This window comes from Emydura macquarii, unplaced genomic scaffold (assembly GCF_026122565.2).
Source record: "Emydura macquarii macquarii isolate MOO-44397 ecotype Brisbane River unplaced genomic scaffold, CSIRO-AGI_Emac_v2 contig_1390, whole genome shotgun sequence".
In the NCBI taxonomy this organism is placed as follows: domain Eukaryota; kingdom Metazoa; phylum Chordata; order Testudines; family Chelidae; genus Emydura; species Emydura macquarii.
In genome coordinates, this window is record NW_027131527.1 from 19,947,306 (window position 1) to 19,970,884 (window position 23,579).

General features: G+C 40.9%; 1 protein-coding gene and 1 long non-coding RNA gene across 3 annotated transcripts; both read left to right on the plus strand.

Annotated features, from left to right (window-relative positions):
• The first annotated feature begins 1,975 nt into the window (after nt 1–1,975).
• Nucleotides 1,976–4,026, plus strand: LOC137156243 (uncharacterized). The gene is made up of 3 exons (XR_010920723.1): nt 1,976–2,062; nt 2,495–2,597; nt 3,924–4,026. It is a non-coding gene; the product is annotated as an uncharacterized lncRNA (long non-coding RNA).
• A 7,125-nt stretch (nt 4,027–11,151) lies between these two features.
• Nucleotides 11,152–22,302, plus strand: LOC137156244 (lipase member M-like). Of its 2 annotated transcripts, XM_067552961.1 has the most exons (9): nt 11,152–11,301; nt 14,822–14,939; nt 15,447–15,645; nt 16,420–16,529; nt 17,246–17,382; nt 18,139–18,285; nt 19,363–19,434; nt 21,672–21,743; nt 21,956–22,302. In XM_067552961.1, the coding sequence occupies exons 1-9, from the start codon at nt 11,152–11,154 to the stop codon at nt 22,187–22,189; spliced, it is 1,239 nt and encodes a 412-aa protein (XP_067409062.1). In that variant the 3' UTR covers nt 22,190–22,302. The 2 variants fall into 2 exon arrangements, with proteins under 2 accessions (XP_067409062.1, XP_067409063.1); XM_067552962.1 differs by lacking the exons at nt 21,672–21,743; nt 21,956–22,302 and adding an exon at nt 19,928–20,283 and having other exon boundaries at nt 11,191–11,301.
• The last annotated feature ends 1,277 nt before the right edge of the window (nt 22,303–23,579 follow it).

Sequence of the window (23,579 nt, forward strand, 5' to 3'; positions counted from 1 at the left end):
TTTCTGTTTTTTTCCTTTATCTTGTTCTTAGAATCAGACTTTTCTGCAAAAACAATTAAACATTCTGCCTGCGGCAGAGCAAACAGCCAAATTTCAGCCAAATTGTTAGCTTGGCAAAGATGGAAGAAACTGAAAACCAGGGCCGTGTTAGGCACTTTTCACAAACGCTAACACTTCACTTTCAAATCATTAGGCTGTAAGTCTTCCACCATGATAAATTCACCACATATTTAAGCTCATTGAGCAGTGATGGAAGAGAAACAAGCCCCCAACTCAAGAGGTTTGAGTTCATCCCTGAACATTTTTGCTTATTTATCAGGGGTTAAATCTTAATTCATTTGGACCAAGTTCATCCCTCTTGTAACTCCTCTGATACTAATGGAGTCATGCCAGGGATAAATTAAGCTGTATAATTTTTATGTAGATCCAACTTTATCTTGTCTCTCCTTTCCTATCGCTTAGATGAAATAGCTAAGTACGACCTTCTGCCAGTGATAAATTTTAATCTAAAGAAGACTGGACAGGAGCAAATGTAATTTTTTGGCCATTCGAAAGGCAGCTTTCTTTGTATGTTAAGAAGAACAGAACTGAATGTATTGTAGGTCTGGCTTCTATTTGGTTAAGATTTATTATTCCATTATTCACCTCTGTTTTTAGTGGTGATAGTTCATATAGATATTTTTCTCCTTGTTGAAACCTAGTTAACAAATGTAGGGCCTGATCCTGCAAATGTCTACACATGAGTAACTTAGTTGAACTCAGTGGGACTACTCACATAAGTAAAGGTCCTCAAATGCCTAAATATTTAATAGCAATAAAACACCCACTGTTAGCCTGTGGCAGCTGGCTTGGGCTATGGGGCTAGAAAATTTCAGTGTAGACACACAAGCTCAGGCTGGAGCCTGGGTTCTGGGACCCTGCAATGGGGGAGTTAGTGACTTCTTTCTATTTGCTCTAATTTTCTTTTATTTAAGACTACGTGGTTGGACATAGTGGGTGGACGGGTGCAGATACTACTGAGCTCTGAGAAAAGGCTTCTGAACAATGACTTCATAGAGGCTGACTCAGGGGAGGGGTGATGGTTACAAGAATGGGTCAAAGGTGATGAAATTGCAAGGCCTCGTTATAACAGGTGGCTATGACCAGTGTGAGCAAACTGAGATCTGACCTTTCAGATCTCAGTAGACCCGCACCAGGTTATGTAATCTCTTCTTCTTTTTCAGCTTTCTCAGTATTTTCTGGTTTGCCTCACCTTGCTCAAAGCAGCCACTGTTCTGCATTCTCAGTGAAGTATCTTGAAAAACCTTTTAGGAAATTCTCATTTCCTGACTCTTTATTCAAAGTACGTGATTACTTGTTAAAAGATTTAATAATCTAAATTATGAGCATTTCTTTGACTTTCAAAATTTGAAACAGAATTAAAACTAGGTTATGGATCCACTTTCCCATGGGGCATGGAGATTTAAATGTGCAACTCCTCTTAAAGTTAAAGGGATTTGACTGGTTCTATCCCTTGTATACATGTCTGCCAAATATACCCTAAATCTAAATGTGCACATATAATAAACTTAGCTTTATCTTATGTGGTAACTCACCGAAGCAAAGCGAATTCTGTTATAATTCTACTTTGCCTCCAGTCATAGCCTTATCGGTTCTTAAAGAACTTGCACAATGCAGTTGTGAATTACGTGGCGATTACTGCAACAGGGGTTTCTTAAAAAGATGGGCCAGGGTCATTAAGGTTGAGTGGAGATTCAAAATTCAGAATCAAAATGTGGAGGAGTTCTGCTGTGGGGTTTTGGTTTGACTCATCATAACTGGAATTCAGAGAGATCCAGGTTGAGATTCTAAAACTTCCCACTCCCCCTGCAGCACAGAGTGGGTAGTGGTTGCATCCAGGGTATTGTTCTGATGGATCTCTAGAAAAGTCTTAGGCTATGATTGTAAAGTTGAAATTGTTTGAATCCCTAGGTGGAAATGAATCCTTTACTGAAAATGTGCTTGGCTGTTTTACATGGCTCCAAGCAACAGGAACAAGGACTCTGTCATGTTTGTCACACAGGTAAATAGAAGAAGCATTAATTTATTGGTACCCCTGCCACTAGAGATGGGCAAATAACAGATTTTTTTTCAATTTGATGGTGATTCCAATAAATACATAATTATAAAAGATCAGGCTGACCCAAAAATGAAAACTTGAATTTTTTTGACACATCAAAATGTGGTGGGGAGTGAAATCTTTTCAGTTTCATGAAAGGTTTTTTGACTCGAAACAAAATGTTCATTTTGATTGAGCATTGTTAACATTTGTTTTTTTTTAAATACAATTGGAGGGACTTTCTAAACAAATTTCATACAAAAAAACTGAGGGTTTTTTGTTTCAAAATATCAAAATGTTTCAGCCCTTTTAGAATTTCTTGTGGTTGAAAACCAAAAACAAATTTGATGAATTTGACATGAATTTGAAAACCTTCTGGTGTTTCTGAATCTGCAGTTTTCACCAAAAAAAGACTTCAACCAAAAAACTTCACCCAGGCCTACCTGCCACAGGATTTGTGTACCTCTGATAGCGTCTCTTGATTCTAAGCACCCCACAGGTTAGAGCACTAATAGCCACTTAATCAGGGGTGGGCAAACATTTTGGCCCGAGAGCCACATCTGCATATAGGAATTGTAGGGGGGGGGGCCATACAGAGGGGTAGGAGTGAAGGGGTGGGACTGTGCGGGGCAAAGTGGCCGCCATATGGCACTGCTTGGGGCCGGGAGTGGCTCCACTCAGGGCACTGCTGGGCCCACATGGTGGGAGAAGGGTGGGCGGGGGGAAGGGAAAGAGTGAGGCAGGCTAGAAGGGTGAGCAGCTGCCACCCTCTCTGGCCAGGCTGCCACTGGACCCGCGTGGTGGGAGCAGGGTGGGGGGAACAGCAGGGCTGGGAGGGGGAGCGGCTGCCACTGTGCCACAATCACCGGTTGAGCTGGAGAGTCTGATTAAAAGCTCGGATGGGCCATATGCAGCCCACGGGCTGCAGTTTGCCAGCCCCTGCACTAAACAGATCTTAAAAAGAGGCATGGTATATTGTCATTCAGTATGTTGTCAGTCACACAAAACCCAGTGTCTGATGGAACTGAGGGCATAGAAGAAAACACCATTTAACTGATGCATATTCTTCAGAGAGTAGGGAGTCCATAGAAACATATATGCACAAACACACACACAACCTGCAGAAGTGGAGGCCTTAAGCACAGAGTGTGGCATTTCCAGGCCTCTGCTATCAGAGAACACATGCATTCATAATAGAAGGCCCCGCTGTTGCTCAGAGCCTCTATAACAGTAGTAATCTGCACTGTCAAGTTGTGTATTATGAGAACCATTATACTGAACTGGGCCCTTTTGAAAGGATCTTACTGTAACTTTACCCTTGCACATACAGGGGAGAGTTCAGAAAAGGAAAACATCAGACATCAGGAAAGTAGACTGTCCCCAAATGGCATCATTCTCACCACTACCCCCATTCCCTGTTTTAAAGACCTAGGCAGACAGTTCAAATTCCAGGGTGCCTAGTTAGACCAGTGCTTCCCTGTGTAATGTAGCCAGACAGACTAACCCTGTCACACTTACAACAAAGGTAATCTATGGAGTCTGAAATCAGGATCTAAGGAATAACATGACCTCACAAACCTCTGTGAACTGAACACTACAATTTTATTATGGAAACACTATGCAACAAAAGTTTTACTATTCAGCCAGCTGTACGAGTGTGGGGGTTGTCTAATGTCCCTGCCCAAGTACAGAGTTAGTTTCACCAATATCGCATAGAACCATTGCCTTTAATACAGCTATGGTACCTTATATCTGCTGAGGCGCTAGCTCAAAAAGCACAAAGGAAAAAGGAGGCTCAAAGCCTGTCTCTCTCTCTCTCCAACAGAAATTGGTCCAAGAAAACATTACCTCACCTACCTTGTCTCTAATATTCTGGGACTAACATGGCTGCAACAACATTCCATACAAAGAAAAAAGCACTTTACCATTTGATAGACAGTTACCATATGTTTATAAATAACCCACTTTATGGTCAAAGTGGGATTAGGCCAGTAAAATCAAATGTTTGAGTAGTCGATATAAGACTCACTCAACTCCCATTGCTGTTATGTGTAACTTTCTTTTTGACACCAGTTGCAAGTCGTTATCAGGCCTTTATTCTATTTGATACTTAAAAATGAAAATTTTGTCTTGGTAAACTTAACTGACAAAAACTAGTAAGACTTTTATAAGTGAAATTTTTTTATTCATTTCTGACTTTTCACCTGTTTCTCAATTTGAAATGTTACCTACTTTGAGACATTTCAGTCATCTCTTATAGAACCTTTCATTTAATTATCACTAGAATTTTATCAACCAAGGGAGAGACCTTATAATCTATTGCTAGAACACAAGTCACCTTGGATTTTGCTTTATAGCTCATGAAACAACTCAGCAAATAAACTAGGATAATTGGTAGCAGATGTCAAATTTGAAGGGAATCTTGTCAGTAAAGTGCAAGCAAAAAGAAAATAGTGTAAATCTTAAGGTTCAAAATCAAAGATCCCTTAGCTGGGCAAGTTTTGTAGACGGGCTTTACCAGGGCCAAAGTGATCATTTCAGAGCCTCCTGTTTCCTTGCCTTTAAACATGACTAATTTATCAAAAACTTAAAGCCTGTAACTAGATGCTCTTTTACTTCTGTAAACATTTTTATCAGTTTCAATGACAGCAGCATGTTCCAAGGAAGATGGCTGCTGTCTGTCTGGTCTTAGTTTACTTGTGAAGTTTTTTCTAAATTTGAATTCATACGTGTTAAGTACTGACATCCAGCGATAGAAGCTGGAGTCCTCTACTTAGTCTCAGAAAAGCTGCAGTTCAGTCAGCAAAACTGGGGGGTGGGTGAGTAATAAGCTTACAGAGAAAAGAAAGTTTTAATGTAAGATGTAAAGCCGTGACTCAATGCTTTGGATGGGCAGATGAGGGAAAAGTCAAAATAGATAAGACAACACAATAATAATGTCTAGCTTTTATGTAGCACTTTCATTGGTAGATCTTAAAGCAATTTCCCAGAGAGGTCAGTATCATTATTCCCATTTTACAAATGGGGAATTGGAGAAAAAGGGAGGGAAGTGAACTGCCTCTGCCACTAGCAGAGTCAGAATAAAAACCAAGTCTGAGTCCTAGTCCAGTGCTCTATGCTGAGAGGGGCCAAAGGAGAGACCCAAACTCACTCATTCTTTGTATCTTGACTCTCAAATAATCTTCTGTCACCTTCCATTTTATACTTCTAAAATTGTATGAATTATGCAGCATGTTTCTACTGTAGCTAATAACGATAGTGAAAAGTGGGTTTTTAATAAGGTTTATGTGATTTCTCTGGCCATTCACTAAAATAGTTCTTTACTATATCAGAAATAGATCAAACCACTATTATGTCACTGGAATTTTATCTGATATCTTGTTTGTCGAGTAGTAACTTAAATAGGTCAATTCTGATTAGACATAGAAGTGACAAAATAAACACACTTATAATGTCTTCTTTTTAGGACTAATTCATCTAATAGTTATTTGCTCAAGATATTCCTTCTATAATTTGAAAATGTACTTAGAGAATTATTTCTGGTTTGCTTTTTAGACTTGGTTTGTTTTGTGAAGGGGTTGCTGTTTCTGCAAAGCACACCTCCATTGTACAATGACACAGATATAAAGGTGCCAGTTAGGATTTGGCATGATGGACATAACTAGCTCACCAGCCCAAAGAATGTTGCCACATTGCTTGCAAAAATAAGTAATCTCATTTAGCACAAACATATTCCTGATTGGAACCATCTGGGTTTCATGTGGGGACTTGGAGCATCTCTGCACATTTAGAGTAAAATCCTTCACCTGAGGAAGAAATAGCTGTAAAACTAAGGGGTGTTGCCTTGCTGTGCCTTCTTCATGGTTAACTTTGTTTAGCTCACTCACAGTAATTGTAACAAGATTTTTTTTGTCAGATGCTGCCTTTAAAAACGTAAGGGTGGTTTTTGGCATTAGCTACCAATCTATTTATTTGGGGCTATTAGCTGTAAAGTTACAGATGGGTGGTTGCATAGAACTTCTGACAATAAGAAAATATTCCTGATTGGTATTGGCCACAATAGCAGCTCCAACTATCACGTATTTACAGTTTCCAGTAGGGTTGATCTTATCGTTGATTCTGCCTCCTGCAGGGCCTGTTTTGTTTATAGCTAAAATGTTTCTATAAAAGCTCACCTGGGGTTAGGATTTTGGGTTGGGGCGCAGAGGGCTTCTGGGTTTGGGTAGTGATTGAGCTTCACAGGGTTAGGGTAGTGGAGGATGGGGCTACGGTTAAAGTTCAGGTGGCATGGGCTCCAGGACTAGGTTTGTGGAAGGTAGGGTTTCCAGGCTACAGCTGGGAGTGGGATGGGGACAGTTCTTTGGGTTAGGATTAGGGTTTTGGAAGGTAGGACTTCCTATCCAGCAGTTAAGGTGCTGGAGGGGAGGGCTCCCCAAAAATGGGTTAGGGTTGTGAAGGCTGGGCTCCCCAGAGTTAGGGTTATGATTGGGGCAGAAAGATACCAAGGGTTAGTTGGGATTGGGACGGCTGGAGCTCTTTGGGCTAAGGTGGGGGAGGGGCGGTATTCCTCCTCAGGCTTGAGATAGCGTTGGAGAGTAGGGCTCACGGGGCTTGGGTTGGGGTAGGTAGGCCTTCCTAAGCTGAGGTAGTGTTGGGATGGTGGAGCTCCTTGTTCTAAGCTTAGTGTTGGGCCTGGGTGTAGTTTTGGCAGGGGTAGTGTTGCACAACTGCAAGCTTTTGGCAGCTGTAGAATTCCCAACCTGGCCATACACAGTCCTGTTGGCCTGACTGGAGCTGCCACCCCAAATACAGAGATCAAACTACGCCTGTTAAGTTGGGTATTCCTGCTTAGGCTAGCTAGGGCTAGAGTTGGAGATAGTAGGGCTCCCTGGCTAGGATGGGGGCCAGGTGGGTGGCAGAATAGGCCTCTTGGGGCTAGAGATAGGGATAGGGTCAGGAGTGTGCACAGAAATGTAAATTCCAGTGCTTTTGGAGGGGCACATTGTGTGCCTCCCACACACCCCAGGAGCTGGAGGAGCTGTCAGCTCCTGCTGGGGCCCCAGAGGAGCGTGCGCCTTCCCTGCTGGAGTCCTGGGAGTTGAAGGAGCTCTGTGCTTCCTTGCCAATTTTTGGTGAGGGCCGTGCCCCTGCTTGCACTCCCTTGTGCATGGATGGAGCAGGTGTGGGTCCTTAGACTAGAGTTTGAGTTGGGTGCAGGACCCAAGCATAATTTTTTCAGGCCCAGTACAAACTTACAACATGGGCCTCCTCCCCCACACATAGCTCAATCCCTCATCCCATACATACAATCTCATGAACCATGAAAAACTTTCCTCATGGTAATGGGGGTTGCAGCCTGGGCTGGGCCCCCCAGGGCCTCTGGGCCCCGGTGAAGTGTACCCTTCCCCCCCATGTGGGGGCCCTGATTGGGCATATGGGGCTCCTCAAGCTAGGGTTGTCTTGTGAAGGATAGGGCTGTCTGGGGTAGCATAAGGTTTGGGGCAGGTAGGGTTGTTCAAGATAGGGTTAGGGCTGAGCTGGGTAGGACTCCACAGGTTAGGGTTGTGGAGGGTAAGCTTTCTGAGGTTACAGGTAAGGTTTCGGTGGGTTGGGCTCTTCAGGCTAGGGTCAGAGTTATAGATGTTTGGGGTCGGTAAACTTCCCAGGTCAGGGTTAGGGATGTGGAGAGTTAGATCTTCCCGAGTTAGAGCTAGGTGTGGGATGGGCCTCCCTTGGCTCAGAAGACGCATCCTGGTTTGTTGAGTGGTGTATTGAAGGAAGCAGAAAATGACCGCCTGTTGGCAGTTGTGTTGCCAATGTACAAATAAGTTGCATCAGGAGCACTGAATGTGGGCCAATAACCAATTGAATTTCATATCAAAATAAATAAAACAGGGCTATGCACTCACTGTATTTGGTTTCATCTGTGCATATATGTGTGTACATATATATATGTATATATATATATATATATATATATATATATATATATATATATATATATATATATATATATATATATATATATATATATATATATATAATTTTAAAATCTCCACAGTGAAACTGTTGCAGAATGAATGCTCAATGAGGTTGCAGAATGTAGAGCCCTTGATAACGGAGTCCTACATTTACCATGTATCAAAGGATGGAATTTTCCCATGCAAAACCCATTTGGACAAATAGATTTTGCATGTGAAAATACTCTCACTGGAGTGTGCCTAAGATACAACTTTTCCTAGAAGAATGAATCAGGCTTTCTGCAGAACCAGTTAGTAACCCATCTTAATAAATTTGAATGAGAGGCATTTAAAGGCAAGCACCTATCTGAACAATTCATTCCTGAAATTCATGTCCTTCTTTAAGGATAAGAGGACTTGGTGCTCACGTGGAATGGAGGAAAGCCAGTTTTCTTATAGGTATGGTGAAATGCTTTATGAACCAAAATGCTTTATGAATACCCCCCCCCCCCCCCCCCCCCCAAAAAAAAAGCTTAAAATCCCAGACAAAAATCCAGGTATAGACAACATTTATAAATATATTTTTCAGCAAGATTTGATAATTATTTCCTCTTCTACTTTCTTCCTAGGACCTGAGGTTAAAGCTCTGTGATCTCATGAGATCAAACTCTCTCCTAAACATTTATTTCCCATTTCTACCTGGGGTGGAAATGCCAAAAGAACAATCCTTCTTATGGTATTTCAAATACACCTGGTCCTAGCCAGAACCAAAACTGCAGTGGGAAGGTGCACGAACCAATTATAAACAGAATTATTCAAAACCTTGAAAAAGGTTCAGCCAAACATACAGACAAAGCTTTGAGTCAGTTCACTGATTCCTAATCTTATGCATAAGAACAGTGTCTGGTATGAAACTTAAATGCCAAAAAATGAACCCAATAATGAGGAATGATTCAATTCAAGGTTTAAAAATACCAAATTGAAATGGACATAGTATAAAGAACAATAGCTGTTGCTTCACTTAGACTATACAGAAATTAACTTTGATCACCTTTTTTTATCATTACTTTTTATGATTTGTATTCTGGGTGTTTCTAAGAGCCTCATCATGGATCAGGGCCCCGCTGTGCTAGGCACTGTTCAAACTCAGGCCAAAGGGATGGTTCCTCCCAAAAAACTTCCAATTGAAGTCATTTTGATACCTGTTCTGGGAAGTAAAAACAGCTTTGGAACCAGTTCAGCCCCAACTATACTTGTAGGAAAATCCTTTTGAATTTTGTAGCTGCTTACTATTTATTTCTGTTACGCCTGAACACCAAGCACCATTTCCTAACAGCTGTGATAGTCTGCTGTGTCTTTTACAGTTAAAAGGTACCTGGCAATTCATTTCCAAAGCTTTTCATCCAACATCCTTGTGAATTTCTAATCTGGGACATATAGAGCAGGGCACATTACCTGAATGATATGCCACAGTGCCCACTGTTAGGCCACAATGGAATGAGTATAATTAGACACGCTCCTGCAAGAGGCAGGCAGTGGAGGGCACTGAGAATGTGATGGACAGCACATCATGAGCAATTTAAGCAAGGTAGTGTTTTCCAGGGCCTGCTTCCACATTGACTTAAGTTACAGAATACCTTGATAATTGCACACCGAAGGGGTCTGTATATTTATTGTCATAGTATGCATGGAATTCACACTGATGGTATGCAGGTGTAGTCAGAATCAGAAAATCCTCTTAACTGCTTCTGCATCACTTTAGAAACATGGAATGGCAGCATGTGCATAGAAGAGAATAAAAAGAAAACACCGTGCAGAAAAATTCCTATTTATCGCAGCATCAAAGAATGAGGTCACCTTCCATCCACTCCATATAGCATGAATATAACTGGCTCGGCAGGCTAGCAGTAAAAAAGGAAGTTCTTCCAGGTTTTACTGACAAGGTACCTCTGCGAATGTATTTGTTTTTGAAATTCCTGACGAGGCTGTTCCACTTCAAGGGGCTTGGTATTCCCTTTAAAACCCCTGCGTTCTGTGGGAGTCAAAGGAGTTATCCCATAGCAGCACTAGAGCACTGCACTCCCTTTAATATTAAAAAGCTGAAGTGCTGCTAATTTGCCAAGCAGAAGGAAATGAAGAGAAATCAAGGCTCATTGCCATAGTTGCTAATGATCATTGGAAAAAATAGTGTGATCCATGTCACATTGTTCATCATCTTTACACTGAGTTGCCATCATTCCTGCATCGGAATCTTTGAGTGGAACAAGTGAATTCTAGCACAAGGTTGGTAATACTTTCACTTCACTCTGACCAGAATTGTGTGATAACTTTCATGGGGTTGCAAGAGACAAAAACAAATAATGGTTTAGCATATGCTGTTGAGAAGAAAGGGGTGTGTGGTGGGGGTGTGTGTGGGGGGAAGATTGACAAAGATAAAAGAACTGCTGCTTGCCGAAAGGTTCCTTTTGATAAAAGGTGATTCTACAGGTCAGATTCTTTTCTGGTCTTTAAATTCTTCGGGTAGTGGGAGGGGATGGAAGAATGAGTAATAAGGTGATTCTAACTGATCATTTAAAAAAATGTTGATCTGAAAGTACTTTAAAATATATTTATCCCTTTCATTATAAAAGAAGTGAACTTATCTAAACAGCTAATATTTTTTTTTAAAAGGAACCTTGCGTATACAGTGTGTGTCTTTGTATATAATTTTATAACTTTCTTTCTAAGAGGAAAAATAAACCCTTTATTATGCCAACTTTTCTGAAAAGACTACCACAAAGAGAAGCAGCAACTGCAGTGTGTTTGCCAATGAAATCTGTTCAGCTTGCAAATTTCAGAGAATCAGTAAAGGATTCGGAGTCATTCACAGACCCAAAGACATTTTTCATAAATAGCCTCTCCCCTCCGTCCTATCCTCATCCACCTTCATTCTTACACCATGTCCTGGTTGGACCTTGCTGCACTCTGCTGAATTTGGCAGGGTGTGTCAGATGCCTTACTGTGGTACCAGGCACAACTTCACCTCTCCAAGCTTCATCTCTCAGCAATTCACCTCTCATTGATCATAGTGCAGTTGTCTGTCTGTGCAGAGCAATGTTGTTAACAATTGATTGTACTAATTTATACAGAAACAAGATGTGGCTATTCATTACAGTGGCATGTTTGTCCCAAGGAATTATATCTTCAGAGGAACTCATAAGAATGAAGAAAGATCATGTGTCTCCTGAAGCATATATGAACATTGTAAGTTATTCGTGAGAATTAATTTAAAACGAATGGAATGCGTTGCTGATAGCACAACATTATTTAGAATTGTCTGCATTAACAGGAGCAGGTATGATGCATTTAACTAACATTTCCCTCTACTCAGACAGTTATTGTCACTCTGTTTTGCCTGATGTTCTTTCCTATCTACATGTATAGTAGTGCAGTCATGAGTGATAGACACTATGAAAAGTTGTATCTTTCTCTAGTAAAATTTCCCCTTTGAACACTTGATTGTTGCACCAGCATGAGCCTTTCAGCTGACAGGGCAAACAGCTAGGTTCTGGAACTACAGACTTCCTCAGCCAAGATTTTTGGAAGTAATTTGTGATTTTTGGATGTCTCCATTTTTAGGGGTGCCCAACTTAGACATCCTAAAGAGGCTGATTTTTCAAAAAATCTCTTAAAAATCTTGATCCTACTACCCTGCAGGGTAAATGCCCCTAAAGAGTGCTGAGTACCTGTAAAACGACCTTGCCTTCCAGTAGCAAATGTGGAATGTTAAACAGCCATTGTCCCAGAGACTTCAGAACAATGAGTTGGCTCTTCTCATTTCCTGGGTGACCATGGGAAAGTCACTGTGACATACCAAGATCCAATCCAGATTAATGAACAGCTGTATCACCCTTGCCATGCAACCTTGGGTGCTTTTATCATGCCTTGCTGAAGTAACTCCCACCTGGGCTGCTCACAAACAGCCTTCCAGCATGCAAGCCGCACCCTGAGTGTCTGTATGTAACTGCAGCCTGACATCCATACTTGGGTTACACTCTGGTTCTCACTCAGAGGTGGGGGGGCCTGTACCTGCGGAGTGGGAGGCATGAAGCTTGGAGGGGGGTGCAAATGCAGACTTGGCTCTGCCGTCCCCCTTCCCGCACTTATCTGCCGCCTGGTGCCTGCCTCTCCCACTTCAGCCCCGCAGCCCGGCACCAGCTCGGATGGGGAGACCACCCCCCTCCCACCCTGGGAAGGGGGACTGGACCAGCCCTTCATGATGTTTGGGGGAAGAGGCACTGAGGGGCTCCCCTCAGAGAACCTCCTGTGCCCTTCCACCCATCGTGAAGGGCCAGCACGGAGTTTACCTGCTGCTCCAGCCCAGCACTAGCTCAAGGTGTGGTCTTGCCCCCCCGGCCTGAGGGGGGCACTGGGCTGGCCCTTCACAATGCCCCCCGCCTGTCATGAAGGGCTGCCCCACCCGCACTTACCCACTGCTCCAGTCCCGCAACCCACTGCCAGCTTGGACAGGGAGGCCTTACCCCCCGGCCTGAGCGGGGCACCAGGCCGGCCCTTCATGACACAGGGAGAGGGGAAGGCACTGAGAGGTGACCCTCAGAGTCTTCTGTGTCCCCTGCCTCCTGCCTGTGGTGAAAGGACGGCCCGACACTGTAGGCCACTGTAGGCCTCCGTAGGCCACTGCTTTCTGCTTGATGACTTAATTTGCATTTAAGCAGTAAATAAAACAGAGCACACATTGCTTTGTTTAGGACAGACCTGTTCGCCAACCTCAGTTTGGGCAGGACTGTGGGTTTTGGAACATGTGTTAATAACATCATATAGAGATATGGTATAACTTTACAGTTGTCACACACATTTTATCAAGACAATAACGACCAGGAAATTATGAGTTTTCAAAAGATACCTTACAAGGTATACTTTGTATAAAGATTATTACAACAATGTGTAGGGTGTGAATACAAGAGTATATTCTATCAGTCATTTAACCTTTCTGAGGCATCATGTAGCAAATTGTTCCAGCACCCCTGTCAAATAGCCCACTGTAAAATGGAGATAACATATCTACATCTTATTGTGGTGCTGTTGTGAACTAGGCAAACCTCACAGGCAATTTTTATCTGAATGTTAAGGTGGTTTCTTAATATTTCTATGCTAAAAAGCTGAAAATTTAGTATCAGAAAAGTTCAAAAAACAACTTTAATGCTGCCTGAGATCACTCCCTTTTCCCTGTTTCCCCTACTCTGCTTACATTTCCAACTCTATTCCACATGCTCTGTCTTTTCTGGCACTCCCTAGCTACACAGGAACAAAATGAATCATCATCTCACCAAGTCCCCACTCAGAGCACACAGACCTAAGTGTTCTGCACCCCACCGCCTTTTACACTCTAATAAAAGTCAGTATTTTACATCTTAAAGTCTTTAATCATTTCACTGTTCCTGCCCTTGAAAAATGCTGCTTGAATGAGTCCATATCAGTGTTTCAAATTTTGTAGTGTTAGTTGATTTAATTGGAGACAAAATATGTAACTGGCAACAAATCAAAAAGGTGTCAATTTCAAGAGTTTTTAATCACAAAGATAACTTACTCAGTTTCTTTTCAATTTCCTGGAAAAGTTCCCTGACCTACTGAAAGGTTAATTTTCAGGAAATCTTTTGAGAATGTGATAAATTTTAATCTTGCAGTTGGAGTGTCTTTAAAATGGAACTCTGGGTCCAACCTTAACTCTGAAGGACTGTCACTTCTCCTTCACAAACAACATACACATAACACCATTCATCCCCGTCAATATACATTTGTACATTATCTGAATCACAAGAGCTAAGTTGGCATCCTCAAAAATAGACTCTTACTGAAATGTCCAGCTACTAATAGATTTTTCAATGGTTAATCCTTCTCTTTTAATCTGTCTTTTAAGTCTTTTTTCTAGATTTTTTTGTTAGTTTGCCTGGATGGCAGAATTCTAGAGCTGAGGTTTAGAACATAAAATCATAGAAGTGTAGGACTGGACTAAATCCTCTATAAATCATCTAGTCCAGTCCCCTGCACTGAGGCAGATTTAATATTATCTGAGATCATCCATGATAGATGTTTGTCTAACCTGTTCTTAAAAACCTCCAGTGATGGATGGAGATTCCATAACCTCCCTCCGCAATTTGTTCCAGTGCTTAACCTAAATCGCCCTTGCTGCAATGTTAGCCATTACTTCTTGTCCTGTCCTCAGTGGCTAAGGAGAACAAGGTATCACCCTCCTTTTTATAACAACCTTTTACATATTTGAAGACGGTTATCATGTTCCCCCTCAGTCTTCTCTTCTCCAGACAAAACAAACCCATTTTTTCTATCTTTCCTCATAGGTCATGTTTTCTAGACTTTTAATCATTTTTGTTGCTCTCTTCTGGACTTTCTCTAATTTGTCCACATCTTTCCCTAAGTGTGGTGCCCAGAACTGGACACAATACTCCAGCTGAAGTCTCTTCAGTGCTGGGTCGAGTGGAAGAATTACTTTTCATGTCTTGTTTACAACGCTCCTACTAAAATATTCCAGAATGTATTGTGAAATATGAAAGAAAGGGGGTGTTGTTTTGAGGGATGTCATTAAAATATGACATTTTCTTTTTATTTTGGACACTTAATAACTGAGGCCAGCGGAATCTAGTACACAATGTTTCCTCATCACAGAGATCTTTGCATATACATATTGTGTAGAAAATAGACACCTGTAAGCCATCTGCAGCAAAAGCATTTGTGTTTTCTCTTGCAGAGCAAGCTCATTACCTATAGAGGGTACCCCAGTGAGGAGTATGAAGTAGTGACAGAAGATGGCTATATCCTTAGCATTAACAGAATCCCTTATGGAATAGAAGATCAGGGGAATACTGGTATGATTTTTTTCTGTAAAGCAAAGAAGACTTGAGAAGACATGTTTTGAAAAACAAGTGTCTGAATTGCTTTACCCATCTGCATATGTGTGTGTGTGTGTATGTTTGGGCTGAATTTAAGCACTAAATTCTGTTTGCCTTAGTTGGGTAGTCACACTGAACTTGATGGAAATTTTGAGAGTAAGGTAAGCAGAATTTGGTGCTAAGTCAGTGGTGTTGGAACAATTCTTATAATGGAGATGCTGAAAACCATTGAACAAACCTGTAAGACTTGTATATGATGGAAAACCACCTAAAGCAACAAGGTGTTGCTGCACCCTTAGTTCCAGCACCCACATGCCAAGTGTCTATTTTTGAAAAAGGTATACACACTTTAAAAAAAAAAATTCTTAGCAGTCCACCTTTAATCCAATTCAGGACTGGGAATCGGTGTTGAGTACTGGACAGGAGTGTCACGGTATTGCCATTTTAATCAAATAGCTCAGTAAAATACTTTTTTCCTTTCAGTTGTAAAGCCAGCTGTGTTTCTCCAACATGGATTACTAGGAGATGCTAGCAACTGGGTCACAAACCTGGCCAACAACAGTCTGGGCTTCATACTTGCAGATGCTGGCTATGACGTTTGGCTGGGAAACAGCAGAGGGAACACCTGGTCTAAAAGACACCTGAATCTTTCTGTTGACCAAGATGTGTTCTGGTCTTTCAGGTAGACTGAACTAATGAGCACTGTTGGAAAAAGCATTTGGAGGGACCTGAGATATTGATATCTTTCATTTTTTATCTCTGTCTGCTCACCTAGCTAGATTTTTATAAAGCACCCATCAGTGTGGTGTCAGAGTGCATCTAGGTTTAAATTCAGTCCATCTTGACAATGAATGAAAATTGTTGGCATCTGATGGCTTTGAAGCTGGTGTTTGAGTAAGTGTCCACACCACAAAATATTACCATAACTGTCACTAAGTGGAGTCCTCATTGGCCTCTTAAACACTGCTGAGGGACAGCTACAGAGTGGCTCATGGAAGACTGCACCACTTCTCTGCAGGTGCGCACACACAAGACTTCAGTCACTAGGGCTGCCAGTGCACTTTTATTTTAATGAATGTTTGAAGACTAGACTCTAGTGGTACATTATATAATCCTGTGTGTCCAGGGAAGTGGATCCATTACTGTATAACTAATTGTTCCTTCCACATACCAACATTAGGCACTCATGGTCTGACCCTAAAGCCACTGTAGTTAAAAGGAGTCTTTTCATTGACTTCAATGGGCTTTGGATCAATCCCTCAGGTCTGAGCAGAAAGCACCTCCAAACAGTCCCATTTATACCAGGTGCCACAAAGACCTAGGACCCAAACTAGTAGAATTTACTCACAAATCAGTTTGTTTTTTCTCATCTGACAAACCTGGATTTCCTTTATCCAAGGCTGTCACATAGGATTTAATTTATGCATGCACTTTTTTTCATCTTTTCTCTCGGCAGTTTTGATGAGATGGCTAAGTTTGACCTTCCAGCAATGATAAACTTTATTATGCAGAAAACTGGGCAAGAGCAGTTGTACTATGTTGGCTATTCACAGGGTGCCACTATAGGTATGTTACAAGGAATGCAGACTGATGTGTTATGGAATCATGTTTGCACTGCTATATGGTAGTGAAGACTGTGTTTGGATCTCTCTAACACCTTTTATGAGAGACCTACAATTCAGATGTATTCAAATTGATAGGAAATGTTAATGAAGCCAATTATTATTTGTCAGAATGTGCCAAATGCATCCCTGGTGTAACTTTGATGATTTGGAATTACACTGGAGTTTAATATGGCCCAATAGTTTCATTGGGTTCATGGGTGAAGGGGTTTGGGATCCAACTGGAGGATCAGGGCTTAAGTTAAGGCAAGCAAAATGTGGAAATGGCCGTTAATAGAGGGGTTGGGTGGAGTGGAGGATAAAAGGCAATATGATGAGGTAGTTGTTCGGGAGAGTAATGCAAGCATCTTCAGAACTTAATAGTATATCTACTTTGAGTGGATTTTTTGGAGAAGTGGTGGATACAGAACACAATAAGAATAGTATCAGTGTAGGAGGAGAATGTAAGATGATGATTAGTTTGAAAGCCTGTAGGACAGGGAGGATAGTGGAGTTTCAAATGAAATCTAGGATGAAAACTTAATTCAATAATTAATCAAGTATTTGAATAGTGATAGGATTGCCTGTAGGTTTGAAACTGCAGATCGAGTATGGTAAACACTGATAATATTTTCGTTTATGAAAGTTGCTCTAGTTAACTTGTCTCTTGAATTTTCTCAGCTTTCATTGCATTTTCAACAATGCCACAGCTGGCTAAAAGAATCAAACTGTATTTTGCCTTAGCCCCTGTAACTACCGTTAAGTATGCCAGAAGCCCTGCAGTAAAACTTCTGTACCTTCCTGAAATATTGCTCAGGGTATGTGACTCTTCCACTTAAAATATTTTATTCTCTAAATATTTCTTTGACTTTTAGAACGGATGAACTGAAAACATATTTAACTAGAAACTTATGGGTCTTTTCACGTCTTTGTGGTTAAATACGTCCAGCTCCACCACAACACTGGGAGAATGAATTGACCTCCTTAGGTCTTTTTCTTCCTTATCTTCAGAAATACAAAAGCAGAATATTGCATTCCACAGAGTTAAGTCCTTGACTTCAAAATCATACTTACCTATATTTACAGTAACTCCAAAAGAATTGCTGTGGCTCCAGTCCTACAGACCATAAACCACATGCATAAATGTATGCAAGTGTGAGTAATCTAATTGATGTCAATGGGGCTACTTATATGTGCAAACTGCTCAAGTGCAAAATTATCTGCAGGCTCAAGAGCAAAAGCAGAACCAGAGTTAACTTGAAAGAAAGTCTGTCACTAAAAAAACAAACAAAACATTGAAGCACATTGACTGGGCAGTACCTGTGCTATCCCTGTTTGATGGATAAACAAACAATTTCTTTTCAACATGCCCCCTCTCTTCAAGCAATATGTAACCAACAGATTAGTGGGAGGAGGGGAGGAAAAATAGGGGTAATTAAGGGAGGGGAAGAAATAAAAAGGGGGCAATAGAGTATAAAGGTGATTTTTTTTGTTTGGTTGGGGTTTTTTGGGGGGGAGGAAGAAAAATCCATAGACTAATTCAGTGCGGGAACTCTGCCTTTGTGTCTTTACAGGGCTTGCTTGGCAAAAGGGAATTATTTCACCAAAATGAATGGCTGAGAAAGCTAATTGTTTCCTTTTGTGGCCGCAGCATTTTTGCTAAGTTTTGTGGAAATGTCTTCTTCGTTCTGGGAGGCTACAATGTGAATAATATAAATATGGTATGTACAACCCAAGCTGGTTGTAGTTGTATTTTGAAATTTCTAGCCCCGATGTTCAATTTTATTCATTTGCAACTTGAAACACTGTGTTCTCAATCTTGAAGTCCCTAGTCAGGGCCAAATCCCACACCCTTTTACGGTAAAGTCCACAGGCATGGTCTGAGAGATGGGAAAACCCTCTGGTGGCTATGTTACTGTGTTGACAGGTAGAGCAAAGCTCTCCTTCAAATGCAGGCAGTTCAGTCCCCAGAATACACAATGTCTCAAGACCCACAAGTTTTTAGGGCAATATGCCAGAGCGTGCTCACTTCCATGCTGAGAGAGCTTTATCCTGCTGGCTGTTGCCTATGGAACTGTTGTTTTATAATCAGGGTTTCACAGTGCATTGGGCACCACAGAAAAGGTTATAAAACCTCAGGAGATCTCCCATTTTCTGCAGATTCCCTCTAGGGCTGGAAGGGAGAGAAGAACAGTCCCACCATGGGTCCAAGGATGAAAGACCTGAACGAACAGGGAGATTAACACTTGGAGGATCCCTTTCTTGTGCAGTTCTAGGCAAAACAATCTGCCTCTCGAGTTTTTACTTGGGCTTTTTTTCAGGCAAAATCCCCATTGTTTTTTGAATGAGAGTTTTGCTCAAGTATGGACTGCATAACAACTTGAGGATGTGGCTCAGGATTTGGCTGTATATGGTGACAGTAGTTAGCACATTCCTGGAACATCAAGAGTTCCTCCACATATCCCAAATCCTACCTATTAATCCCTACAAGTATAAACTAAATAAGTACTCTGTAGTCTCTTGGATAAATCTCCTGCCTTATCATTTAAATTATTGTTCATATCCTTTGAGACTACAACTCCATTAAAAATTCTGCATAATGTTATCTGTATCCAGTGCATTACCACATTTGAAGTACTTAATGAGGCCTGATCCTACTATCTTTACTCATATGGAGTACCTTACCCTATGAGTAGTTCCACTGCCATCACCAGAATACTTTGGGGGGGGGGGGGGGGAAGGTACTACTATGTGAGAAAGAAAGTGGAACTGGACCCTCACTGAATGTTTTCTTTCAGAGTCGCATTAATGTGTATGTAGCACGAGTCCCAGCAGGAACCTCTGTACAAAATGTAATCCACTGGAGCCAGGTACTGTTGAGTTTTTGAGATGCAAAGTAGGTACTAACCATGGTATATTATACAAATAGGGTGTATTTAATATTCTGAAATGAAGTTGCAGCTAATGGGTTGGAAACTCACCCAATTCATGGTTTGCAACTGAAATCTCAACAAAAACAATACTTTTTATTGACATTTAAACAACAGGTGTTGAAATTCCTCCAGGAAATTCAATTACGTTTGGAAGTTAGAGGTAAGGATAATGGGCTAAGTAGTCTTACTAATATATGTACAGCAAAAGAGAAGGCTCAGGTTCTTATTTCAATATGTCAAGCTTTCCTCATAACAGCTCTTATTAGATCCCTTTTACTCTTCAACCTATCAATTCAGAGGCAATATTAGAACTACGGAGAGTAAACCTACTGACATAGAAGATTTATTATTTTCCTTATGTAATAGCATATTCTAGGGAAAGGAAATCTTGTACAGCAGGATTGTTGGATTTTTATTTTTCTCTGTTTAGAGTTACCCATTTATCAAGGCTGAAGCTGGTCAGTGTATGATAAGACATCTTGCTAAGATAAGTACTCTGCCAATACTGCTGAATGGGGGTCAGAGAAGGAAACCCTTCCAAACACAGTGCACTTGCAAATATGCATATGCATCTATTGCAACCACAAAGAAACCCACCACAGTAGTATTTAATTTCAAAAAGAGGAACCACGCAAAAATGAGGAGGCTAATTAAACAGAAATTAAAAGGAACACTCACAAGAATGAAATACCTGCAAGCTGCATGGAAACTTTTAAAAAACACCATAATAGAGGCTCAAACTAAATGTATACCCTAAATTAAAAAAAAAAAAAATCAAAACAATATGAGGACCAAAAACAATGCCACCATGGCTAAACAGAGTAAAGGAGGTGGTTAGAGGCAAAAAGACATCTTTTAAAAAATTGGACATCAAATCCTCCTGACAAAAATAGAAATGAGCATAAACTCTGGCAAGTCAAGTGTAAAAGTATGATTAAGCAGGCCAAAAAAGAATTTGAAGAGCAACTCGACAAAAGACACAAAAACTAACACCAATGTTTTTTAAGTACATCAGAAGCAGGAAGCCTGCTAAACAATCAATAGGGCCACTGGATGATTAAAGTGCTAAAGAAGCACACAAGGAAGACAAGGCCATATCTGAAAAGCTAAATACATTCTTTCAATTGGTCTTCACTGTGGAGAATGTGATTGAGGTTACCAGACCTCCGTCATTCTTTATAGGTGACAAATCTGAGAAACTGTCACAGATTGAGGTGATAAAATTAAAAATTGATAAATTAAAGCATTATATGTCACCAGGACCAGATCCACCCATGAGTTCTGAAGGAACTCAAATATGAAATTACAGCACTAAGAACTGTGGTATGTAACCTATTGCTAAAATCAGCCTCTGTACCAGATGACTGGCAGATACCTAATGTGCTGGCCACTGTCGGAAGACAAGATACTAGGCTAGATGTACCGTTGGCCTGGCCATTCTCATGTTCTTCTGTTCATATTTGAGCAGCACCTGGTCATTTGCTCATTGATGATTAACTCTTCAGCTAGTTACTTGTCTGCATGTGCCCATGCAATTGCCCAATTTGCAAATACAAACAAGAGCATTGGATGGAACAATGCACTTTTTGGATGAGTGTGCATGTGGGAATTAAACCCTGGTTATACTCTTTATATGTGTGGTCTGTATCTGTAAAGCAGTAGATACAGATTCATAGTTTCCAAAGCCAAAACAAGATGATCTATTTTAATCTTTTATAGAGGCTCGAGGGGAAAATAAATCAGAGTCCAGCCTCCAAATGGGGGAACACTACAAATTATTTCGTTCTATAGTGGTGTCTGGTCACCAGTTGGCAACTACTATAATTGCTGTAGTTCAGTCTTCCAAGCCCAGCTAGTCCTTATTCCTATTTATTATTTGTATTAGCAAAGTGTCTAGGAGCCCTAATCATGGACCAAGACCCCATTGTGCTAATAAGGATACCGACTGTTAGAAGTTGACAGAGACACCTATCCACTTGTCTCTGAGACCACTAACTAATGTAATCTAGGCCTCCACGTAGCTTTGAAATGGGATTAAGTTTAGTTGCTGTTGGCATAGTGTAGGCTGGAATCCAACCAAAGGTGAAAGATTCCATGACTTATTTCTTATCCCCTGATCAATCAGTTTGTATATTACAACTGTCACTTTTTCTCTCTCTTGCTCTTCATATTAGATAGTCCATTCAGGGGAATTCCAATCTTATAATTGGAGGAGCAAAACCAAGAATATGGAGAAATATGCTCAGGTAGGATTAAGAACTTTTTTTTCAGAACAGTGCTATCATCTTTAGAAAAATAAAAGCAATTGGGAAGCGAGCTGGGTGTGGGGGAGCAAAGGGGATTTTCCCTCCTGGTTTTGATTGAGGAGCAGCTTCTCTCATCATTTACTGAATGAATGTGTGTAAAATTCACAGTGACTTCAAAGGCTTTCATTTCTGCACTATTCACTGTTTTCCAGGACACCCCTCCTTTATACAAGATAAAAGATATGACAGTGCCAACTGCAATATGGACTGGTGGACAAGATTTGCTTGCAGATGTAAAGGATGCTAATATTTTGCTCCATCAAATTATTAATCTTATTCATTACAAAAACATTCCTGAATGGGCACATCTGGATTTCATCTGGGGGCTGGATGCACCTCTGCGTCTCTATAGTGAAATCGTTGACCTGATGAAGAAGCATCCATAAAGCATGTACAGTAGCCTTGCTTTAGGTTAATGTTGGATTCCTCTGATGAAGTTTGTTTTCTCTGTGTATGGAAAGAGGCCTATTTTCATTTTTATAAAAAAAAGTTAATAATGAGTCAGTAGAGGGGCTTACTATGATTGGCTGTATTTTCACTACATGGGTTGTATCATATTTTCTATCCTGCTGGTGAATTTCAGTAACTACCCACAGTGGTTCTCAACCATGAAGGGCTGCATATGCAGGTCTCAGTGTTATGTGGGCTGCATCCATGCAATATATACTATCTGTATGGCCCTAAGGATATTACATGAGCGTAGCTATGTGCTGATTGGGCCACAAGCGGTTTGTGGGTTGAGAACCTCTGAACTATGGCATCACCTCATGAAGCAAAGCTTACATATCTTAAGGAATCGCTTTTGAAACTGAAAAAAATCAATTTTATAATGCACTTTACTTGCTACTGAGAGATGATGTATCATTACAGTTTTTAGTCTCTTCATCAAAGCCCACCACTGATTAAGTAACTCACTTTCATATGGATTCAGCTCAAGTTCTCAAGAGGCATTTTTATGACAACCTATCTGTAAAGTGGGGACAATAATTAGGGCTAGTGAGAAAACAAGAATTCTGTTTCATGAAACATTTTTAGTCTTCAAAATTTGTTTTAATTTTGCTTTGGAAATCACACCTTTCTACACATCTTTGCAAGAAAACAGAGACCATCCCCATAAGTTCCAATCCCCAATGGTCTGAGCACTCGTTGGGGATGTGGGAGACCCAGATTTGAGTCTCTGCTCCACATTAGGTGGGTCTCCTAACCACTGGGCTGTGGTGTATCATATTGGAACTTAGAACATATTGGGAGTACAGATTTGAACCTAGGTCTCTCCCATCCCACTTGCATGACCTAACCAACAGTCTATTGGCTATTCTACGGTGTGTGTGTGGGGGGTGTGTCTTTTCTTTTTCATTTTGACCAGAAATGCCATCCTGGAGCTGAGAAACCTTTCTGATGGAAAAACATGTTTCACCAAAAAGTTCCTAGCCAGTTCTAACAATAATATTCATTTCCCTTCAATGTTTGTTGAGAGGAGCACTGTGGAGTTAACCCACTAGTGGGGAGAGCTACTTTGACCTCTGTCACCATCTGTCTAATTTCGGAGGTGGTTACTGCACAGAGACATCACTGTGATGTGTGGACAATCGCCTTGTAATGGTGGTAGGGTAACCAGATGGCAATTGTGAAAATCAGGACAAGGGGGGCAGTAATAGGTACCTATATAAAACAAAGCCCAAATATCAAGACTGTCCCTATAAAAGCAAAAACGAGAGTCTTGTAGCATCTTAAGACTAACAAATTTCTGTGGGCATAAGCTTATGCTTATGCTAA

Excerpts from the sequence above, each read along its gene's own strand:
- LOC137156244 (XM_067552961.1), top strand. The coding sequence starts at position 11,152 with ATGTTGTTAACAATTGATTGTACTAATTTATACAGAAACAAGATGTGG. Across the intron at positions 19,435-21,671 it reads ATGTAATCCACTGGAGCCAG|ATAGTCCATTCAGGGGAATT; the intron begins GTACTGTTGAGT and ends TCTTCATATTAG. Across the intron at positions 21,744-21,955 it reads ATATGGAGAAATATGCTCAG|GACACCCCTCCTTTATACAA; the intron begins GTAGGATTAAGA and ends ACTGTTTTCCAG.